General features: G+C 38.7%; 1 protein-coding gene across 1 annotated transcript in view; it reads right to left on the reverse strand.

Annotated features, from left to right (window-relative positions):
- Positions 1–7,463: 7,463 nt before the first annotated feature.
- LOC107680965 (protocadherin-1-like) overlaps positions 7,464–10,094 on the reverse strand; it is a 182,433-nt gene continuing 179,802 nt past the window's right edge. The window contains exon 5 of the mRNA XM_016477063.1: positions 7,464–7,950. Within this exon, the coding sequence (XP_016332549.1) occupies positions 7,541–7,950 (410 nt within the window). The 3' untranslated portion in view covers positions 7,464–7,540. The remainder of the gene's footprint in view (positions 7,951–10,094) is intronic.

Consider the following 10,094-nt stretch of genomic DNA (forward strand, 5'->3'; position numbering starts at 1 on the left):
AGGCAGGAGACAACATAAACCTTTATTTTCTAAAAATAACACATCAATCTCATAAGAATAATGCTCAAAGAATAATGCTCTCCATTGTCTCTGGCTTTCAACATCTACAAAAACAAACATTATTTTACTCTTAGTAAAAAAAAAAATTGATAACATGATGGCATTCTGAAGTTTACTTGCCTTAAACCGTCTTTCCCTCTCTTCTGAAGTAACGTTAGCTGAGAAAATTACCTCCTCACACAAGTAGGGTTCTGTGTTGTTAACTCCCGGCGCGGGCACAATGAAGACACAAAGCTCGGTCGTTTCCTTTAGGAAACTACATTCAATTTAACCGCGAAAAATTTGTTTTGTAAATATGTTAATAACCCTTTTTTAACACCTCAAAAAATGTAAATATTGTAAAATCTTATGTAAATATGACATAAGACACCCACTGACGTTATATTAAAAGCATGTCTTCCGTTCAGTAAAAGAGGCCGTTAAGACTATTTCTGAGGCGAAATCCGCGTCCGCGTATTTTTCAATATAAGCTCTTTTCGGAACATTTCCGCCTTCCATGAAATCTCAAAATACTACCGGACTCAAACAATGAATGATGACTTTACATTTTTAATCTTTACTTACCATAAACCGTATTTCACTTGCACTCGCTTCCATCTGAAGACGATGAGAAAATGGCGGCTTCTCGCACTGGTGTCGTCCGATGTTAACGTGACGTGCGTGCTCTCTTTCACGTCTGCGTTCCCAACCCAGCACCGCTGGGTTATAGATCAAGACCAATTGTCAACCCAAATTGGGTTAAAACAACCCAACGTCCTTACCAGCGGTCTCAACCCAGCATTTGGGTTGAAAAAGCAACCAAGTGTTTTTTAGAGTGTAATTTGATGCTTATTAATCGTTATTAAGGTAGTTGTTAAGTTTAGGTATTGGGTAGGATTAGGGATATAGAATATGGTCATGCAGAATATATGCTTTATAAGTAATAATAAACAGCCAAAATGTTATTAATTGGCATGCTAATAAGCAACTAGCTAATAGTGAGAACTGGTCCCTATACTAAAGTGTAATTATTTTAATAACAACGCTGGAGTAACGGCTGCTGAAAATTCAGCTTTGCCATCACAGGACTAAATAATTAAATAGTTGAATATTACTATTAAAATTAATTTCAAAGTACAATTTTGACTGTATTACTGATTAAATGAATGTAGCCCTGGTGAGCATGAGACACATCTTTCAAAAACATGAACAAATTGTATCAACCCCAAACTTTTGAACCATAGTGTCCACAAATGTATATCTGTAAAACTTATTCTCACACACAGATATTGAATGAATGATACACAACTAATATTTTAAAATCCCCTGCTCATAATGCATTTACATTAGAAAAGAACAGCATCAACACTGCTAAATTTCTAATTTTTGGGAACAGGTTTGCAACAAAATAAGGTAATAATGACAATTTGGTGTGAACTATCACTTTAAAATTCTGTTAGCTCTGATTTTCAGTATATAAACAGGGGAAGATCTGTCACTGTAAGCCTGAAGAATTTGAGATTGAGGAGTTCATACAAATCTCTGGGGTTCCAAGAATTCTGCATGGTGCCACTGCACAGTATGGCTGTGGCATACGAGAGACAGTTTGTTAGGGTGAGTGTCTGTGTGTGTGTTTGGACTCTAGGCCCCATTGTGTTTATGTCGATCGATGAAACCCATGCTTGGCAGTGCCACTGGCATGTTAAGAAATCCAATGGGGTTAACAGGGCTTTATTCTCCCAAGGAACAAATGCCACACATTACGAACAAGCTGAAGAACCTTAGGAGAATTTGAACTCTGCCAGGTTTGCTAAGACTGATTAAAGCAAAGCTTTTCGGTGGATGTCTTTGATTTGCTCAGCAAAAATAAAAGACAACATTTTTTTTTTCTCGTGTTTAACATGCGGATATTGATAAGAACATAATGGAACGAATAAGGGCTAAACTCTTCAAAGCCACTGTTTTGCAAATAACACACAAAAAAAGAAAACTCATAAAAAGAGACAGTAAAACTTTAAAATAGACTAGAAGCCAGTGAATGGTTACTGATGACATTTTAGACAGGCACACCAACTGTGTGCCCCCAACCACTCACATCCTAACATATTCTACTTTAAAAAATATTTTACAATTTCAATTTGTCTTTCAACATGTTATTTTTTTTGTTCTCTTTTTTTTTTTTAAAGCCACGTTATTAGCATGTACATAAAACTGTACAAAGAAAACAAGGCATCACAAGCGTTCGATATAAATATAACCAACACTTAGGCTACAAACTTGTACTTCCTGTAATTATCTATTTAAACGGTGGCTGTTCTTTAGTTACTTAGTGTAGAGTTTTTAATATCAAAATCATATGAAGGCAGACGCCCACAAACCGCTAAAGCGCTATCGGCTCATTTCAGAGCCAAAGTCATAGTAATGAAGCCGCTCAGCCACCGCTTCACAAAATAAATTACTGATTTCGTTTTTAATCTTTTTCGAGGGGTAGAATGATGCTGTTTACTATCTACCTCTATTATGCGCAGAGATGCATGGTGAGCCTCATTATGCACGGTGACATTACAACACGATGACATGTTCGTTCATAACTCCTAATACCTGGACAAATGCAGTGGGTGGCTCTGCTCCAAAATGAGTCCATGTGTCAGACAAAGAACTGATTCTTAAGTCACATTGGAATTGATTGATTTCCATGTAATCAAATACATGATTCAGCACAAATGAAATAGAGCTTACAGTAGGATGAAATTGAACATCAGTCATGAACAGGCCCACACGGAATCTGTGCCGGCAAAAAGCTTCATAGATTTCCACAGAACCGGAACACCCATTATTTAAAAAGCCATACACATCCTCCACCCCTCGTGTGTTGGTTTATTAAATATTTGGCTAATTTGATAGTGCTTTCAGCTACCGATTAAGCTCTATTTAACCCATTTTACCATGTTCAAATCCATTACACAGAATGTTTTCCCTCAAAAATGAATGGAAAAAACGCAGATTCCATTTGGGCCTGATCACAAAGCAGACAAAATCATAAAGAAAACCATGATTCTGTGCTTTAGGTACCAAAAAAAGTGATTGTTTACATTATTTGCTCATGTGCTGCAATACACGACATCATCATCATCATCATCATCATCATCAAAAAAAAAAAAAAAGTATATGTATAGAACAAATCACCATTGTCAATTTTGCTTTATTTGCTTTAATAAAAGTGATCATCATCAAAAAAAAAAAAAAGTATATGTATAGAACAAATCACCATTGTCAATTTTGCTTTAAGACTGTAAATAAAAGTGTAAAAGCAGGACAATTTTGTATTGTGGATAATGAAAACTAATAACTAATGGGGTTGTGTGGAATAATGCATAACTTAAAGGGATAGCTCACCCAAAAATGAAAATTTGATGTTTATCTGCTTACCCCCAGGGCATCCAAGATGCAGGTGACTTTGTTTCTTCAGTAGAACACAAACAGAGATTTTTAACTCCAGCCGTTGCAGTCTATCAGTCGTATAATGCATGGCAATATTAACAAAATCTATGAGAGTAAAAAAAACATGCACAGACAAATCCAAATTAAACCCTGCGGCTCGTGAACGGCTGGAGTTAAAAATCTTCGTTTGTGTTCTACTGAAGAGACAAAGTCACCTACATCTTGGATGCCCTGGGGGTAAGCAGATAAACATAAAATTTAAATTTTTGGGTGAACTATCCCTTTAAATCATAAACCTTAAAACTAATGAGAGATAGTGTTTGGTATGAAATAACAGCGGTTTAAAGATCTGAATGTCTTCAATTTTCTTAAACAATAAACTAAATCATAAATACATATTTAAAAAAAATTAAAACAGACTGAATGAGAATACATTTTTAGCCACAGATTCATTCAGACTTCAATAAACACTGGTCTCTTTGATTAAGAAACTACCAAAACTACCAGACAGAATAAAATACATTGCTGTCTGACTAACAAACTAACAGCTACAGCTGCAGGATGATAAAGACATGGACTGTCTTTCCCCTTATATAATGCTTTTCTTGCTTGTTTTTCACCCTACACCCAGTGTATAAGACATGCTATTTATTTTCCATCAGATTCTCTGCACCACTGTCCAATGTTTCACACAGCAAGATCCATTTTATTCAATGAGATGCCACAACACAATTTGGCCGTTAAAAATCCTAGCAAAAATCGAAAATTAACGTATAGTGCTTTAAAATTTCTTGCTTTAAAGGCAGTGAACGGATCCCTCCGTGCATCTACACAGTTACACAGGTGTGCGAAGACGCACACATTCACACACACTCCGAGTGATTTGACCTATCAGTATCTGTGACAGTTGCTCTCCGGGGATAAACTCTAGGTTTTCCCAGTGGGAGCGAGAGACTGTCTACCTGTCATGCAGCGTTTGGGGTTCATGCAGCCTGGGCAGTGTTTGTTTGTCACTGCAGAAAACGCCTTTAAGGTCAGTAGTCACTGGGATGATTAAAAGAACAGGAAGTTAAATGTGTACAATGAAGCGAGAGTGTCAATGTTCTCAAAGCAACACTTAGACCGAATGAGGTCTTTCAGTATCTCCTCCGGTCTGCCCCAAGGCTGCGATAAGCTTGCAACATTTGTCCATAGGGGGCGTTGCAGGGCATGCAAAGACCAAAGACCCTATCAAATTGGAGATACAACTTATTTACTTGGTGATTGAAGTTTGGTTTGCCAGTGTTCAAATAAGGGGTCAGCCGTGAACTAAATTCACACACACATAAGGAAGTATCACACCAAATGTCCGTCACCTGAGACACCAGCCTTTAGCATTGGGTTACTTTTTTTTTTTTTTTAAGGAGACTTTATCAAGTATTAAACCCAAAGCACATAGCTCTGTGAACATTGAATCAACGCCTACAGAGTTAACGGCCAAATCACCCGAGGTGAATAGTCGGTTTTAAGTGGCGACTTAGCTGTGCGATATGGTGTAAATTATAGTGCACTTATTGTGTGTAGCTCGGGCCTCGAATACTCATTATAGCTTTTGCTGACCTGCATCCCAACTGATGCAATCCCTGTTACCATCAGCCTCTATTAATAACGGCCCTAAATTAACTTCCTGTAAACTCTTTCTGAAAGACCTCGCTTTCAGTTGTGGAAATTAGCACTTTCAATGAAAGTGCCCCTTTAGGCGAGCGCCAGTGTGACTTTACGGTAATAGGTTAGCGAGATTTAGACGTTTCTAAGCTCGCTGCAGGAGTCTTATCATGTCATATGTTCAAAGCACATTTTAAACAGAATCTCTGATGTTTTAGAAGAGGGGTATCCAATCCTGCTCCTGGCGATCGACTGTCCTGCAAAGTTCAGCTCCAACTCTAATTAAACACACCTCCCTTTAATTTTCAAGTGGTCCTGAACACCTTAATTAGTTGCTTTAGGTGTGTTTGATTAGGGTTGGAGCTGAACTTTGCAGGACAGTCGATCACCAGGAGCAGGATTTGGCATCCCTGTTTTGGAATATACTGAACTTGTTGAATACAACTTTAATGTGGTCAAACATGAGAGAAATGTTCTGCTGTCACGATTTTTGAAACCGTCTAACTCTTGTGAGCGTTTGTTTTGACAAGGTCAGACTATAATAAAAATCAACAAACGAATCAGAATCAAATAGGAATATAACATTTACATTAAATTATCACAAAGTTCACTTAAAAATTGTCCTTACATTCTTTCATTAAAGTTTACATGGGGATTGTGTACTTCATTTCATATTCACAAAATGGTTTTCTCTTTTTTTCTGATTATTCTCTTCATATCTGTTTGGCTTCCAGAGCCTCTAACAATGTGCAGGGCTGTATAAAACCCAGAGGGTTTTAAAGAAAGTCTCTAGCTGTTTGGTGTCAGCCATTAGGCTTATGGCTGAGGGGATTGGAGATGCACGTCGAGACGCCTGCAAATCGGGGTCTGGTGGTGGGGTAGAATTAGCAGGTGTTTTGACAACGAGGCCTTTTATCCTCTCACAGGCATTGCTGATCACAAATAAATTGGATCAAATGTGGAATCGAACCTAGGTGGACGACAGGTGAATCACAGGTAGATTTCTCTTTTGGAGCCTTGGCTGGAGGGTGTAGTGGCAGGGGCGGAATCGGGCGTCTGACTCAGGGGGATCTCCTCCCTGGGGCAGTCCTTGCTGGAGTCGCCACCTGTAGAATAGGCACTAGTGTAGGGAGGCAAAAAGCGAATGCTGGCCACTTTGTTGCTCCCGCCTCCGCTCCGCTCCTCTCCGTGAGGCTTAGAGCTGCTGTCAGCCATCAGGCGCTCCTGACCCTCCCTCTCCTGATAAGGCACGAAGGTGGAGAGCTTGGGCCCGCTCTTGGCATTAGGGTTGGAGCTGAACTTTGCAGGACAGTCGATCACCAGGAGCAGGATTTGGCATCCCTGTTTTGGAATATACTGAACTTGTTGAATACAACTTTAATGTGGTCAAACATGAGAGAAATGTTCTGCTGTCACGATTTTTGAAACCGTCTAACTCTTGTGAGCGTTTGTTTTGACAAGGTCAGACCCACCACAGAGCAGAGCCAAAATCTCTGACAAAACCACACATCTACACAACAGAGATTGACATTTCTGAAAACGAGTAGGCTATTGCACAGCACATGAACAGTTTTGTTTGTTTTGTTTTTGTTTGTTTTTGTGAAAGTCGTTGCTCCTCCCTACGGATGGGATGGGCTGAACAAAGCTCTTCCAGAGGGCAACTCACCTAAAGCCTCAGCTACTAGTAGATAGTCTTCTGAAGAAGTACGAGAGTATTACAGAGGAAAAGTCACAGGGAGAGCTTCCTCTGGGAACTGATGAAGCCCGTCAAATTTGTCCAAAATGACAAATGGCATCATGCAAACCTGCTTTAATCTGTTTGTTTCCCTTGGATTTTGCCCCAAATTCCGTGTCCACTCGAGTCCCAAGTAGTTAGACGGCGGAAGCTCATACTGTGGATTATCTTTAGCATTCCAAGGTCCAAAACTGTTGTCCTTCTTTTACTGACAGGGAGGCAAATCCTCTGAGCAATGTCCCTTCTTCTATCATCAACAGAAGGAAGCTGTGGCTTCGAGGGTCTGTACAGCTAAATCATAAATCAAAACTGTTCCGTCAGACGTGTATTATTTACATCACTGTACATTAAGAAAAGTGTTTCCTATGAAAAAAGACAAATGTAAGAAACACACTTCAGGGCTTAAAGAAAGGTGAATGTTTTCTTTTCAGTAAAGTATACGTGTTGAGAATGTATGTCCCTCTTGGATTGCCAGTATTTGGTTTGCCAGTTCTTCTGGCTCGAGTTCTTAGTTACACACACACACAGAAGAAAAAAAAAAGTACTATTTGGATGTGTATATGTTTTTAAGCATAACTACAGTCTGATCATAAGTAAGGCCTTTTATCCTCTCACAGGCATTGCTGATCACAAATAAATTGGATCAAATGTGGAATCGAACCTAGGTGGACGACAGGTGAATCACAGGTAGATTTCTCTTTTGGAGCCTTGGCTGGAGGGTGTAGTGGCAGGGGCGTAATCGGCTGTCTGACTCAGGGGGATCTCCTCCCTGGGGCAGTCCTTGCTGGAGTCGCCACCTGTAGAATAGGCACTAGTGTAGGGAGGCAAAAAGCGAATGCTGGCCACTTTGTTGCTCCCGCCTCCGCTCCGCTCCTCTCCGTGAGGCTTAGAGCTGCTGTCAGCCATCAGGCGCTCCTGACCCTCCCTCTCCTGATAAGGCACGAAGGTGGAGAGCTTGGGCCCGCTCTTGGCACTCTTGGTGTGGTTGGGTGAGGGTTGTCCAGGCATCCAGCAGGAATCCGAGTGGCCGTATTCTGTACACTCGTGTGTGCATTTTCCCGTCATGGCCACATCAGGTAGAGGCCTCAGATCTGGAACAAAATAGAATATAATGATGAGATCATTTAAATAATAAATATATTTAAAACAATTTGTGCAAAAGGTGCATTTTTCAAGTCTAGGTAAACGTTCTGTTTTCATAGTTTATAATATAGTATAGTATAGTATAGTATAATATAATATAATATAATATAATATTTTAGTTATTAATATTTCTGAAATATTACTTACAAAATGCATAAGTAATATGCATAATACCTATAATATTTACTAAATAGTGCTGACTCATTAGAGTCACTTCGCAAATCGGAATACACAGGTTGTGCCATTTGCTTGCAATTCACAAAAAAAGAACCAATTATTAATTATTTGTTTAGGAATTGGGATACACTGATTGCGATGTATGATTTTAATTTCACAAAAAGAACAGATTCATAAGAGTAATTTGTACAGGAGTCGGAATATACTGGTTGCACCATATGATTTCAGTTCTCAAAAGAAATCAAGCCATAAGAGTCTTTTTTTTTTTTAAAGTGGTGCAATATTCTATTATTAATTACTTGATTCCTCTAGTCAACGTTCAAGGAAATTCATCGACTAAACCTGTTCAAATGATAAATTAAACAAATTACAGAACACTTTAAATGTAGCCCTACTATTGAAAAGCATAAATGAGTATTGACATCACAATTTTATTGTGAAGATTTACTTTTGCAGTCAATCAAAGCTTCACAAAAAAACTCTCCAGCCTATTCTCGCCCTTGTTCACTGTAACCAATCAGTGTAATGGATGCTAATCTTCACTATAAAAGGTTGGTGAAGCTGGATGGCATCACAAGAAGCAAAAATAACGGTCTGATCCGCAAAGGTCAAACTCTCTGTCTGGAAAATATAAATGCAAAAGCTGAGCCTAACCTTTCCTCTGAAAGTGACATTAGATTAGTTTGATGGTGTGCATGAGAAAAGGGGGCAGGCATAATGGCAAGTTCTCGAGGGGGAAACATTTATTTCTCTAAATGTCTGAGCTCTATGAAAGGCCTGTGATTTGAGGCAGTGGACAACATTATTTTGTCCCTGGTATTTGACCATTATAGAACACTCTTTACTTATTTATTAATTTTTTTTACTTTTTAGTAAATAGATAGATAGATAGATAGATAGATAGATAGACAGATAGATAGATAGATAGATAGATAGATAGATATATTCATACATATGAACTAAGCAATAAAACAGACACTAAGAGCCAAACTATATCTGGCCCCTTTTTGCTCTTATATTTCAATTTTACTATCACTTAGGGAAGAATATTTAAAGTTGAGGCTCTGACAGACCAATAGAGACCTTCGTCTCTGGCACACAGCACCTGAATCCCTCTCTCTCCTTTTCTTATCTCCTTCCTTCGAGTTGGAGTTAACCTCAAGAGTGTTCCTGCTGAGCCTGAAGGCTGGAGAGCCGGCCCTGCACCACTGGCCCTATCACCAATCACTCCCAATCCGGCTCTCTAGCACTTTCTTTTCAGCTAATTAGATTCCGCTGGCCCCTTGTCACCATAATAGAATGGAAATTATTTCCAGATGAGTATCTGACATTTGGTGCTGTCTAAAGTAAAGAGGAAAGATGTGTTAAGACAGGGCTCCTTGCATTTTTCAGCTCTTCTCTTCGGTGATGGAGGACTGGCACAAGAGATTTACTTCATGTAACCACTGTCGTGCCCCAGGGGTGTGATATGGATGGAAATATACATAAAATTTTCAAGCTGTTTTCTCATGAATTCAATGTCCAATTGTGCAGCTGTCAAAATGTCCATTTGACCATTTCATTGTAGGTAAGAATGCCTATTTGACATGCAGGTGGAGGAGTTTCATATGAAAGAGTGATAATGATTTGATCAAAATGACAGTAATGAATAAGAATTGTGTATTAGGGGATGAAAAAAATCAAATCTATTATTTGGTATCCACCTCACTAAACCCCTGCTATCAATCAGAGACAATTATTTCCTAATTATCTTCTATTTTATCCAGTTTATGTGTATTCAGAGTAGACACAGTGTTATAAATTGAATACAGATGTCAACTGAGGGAAAGCAAGAGCAATATATATAGCATATATATATATATATATATGAATGTGCATATAAATGTAAAAAGGTACAGTATGTGTGTCTTTTTAC

Source organism: Sinocyclocheilus anshuiensis, unplaced genomic scaffold (assembly GCF_001515605.1).
Source record: "Sinocyclocheilus anshuiensis isolate Anshui unplaced genomic scaffold, SAMN03320099.WGS_v1.1 scaffold20, whole genome shotgun sequence".
NCBI lineage: Eukaryota > Metazoa > Chordata > Actinopteri > Cypriniformes > Cyprinidae > Sinocyclocheilus > Sinocyclocheilus anshuiensis.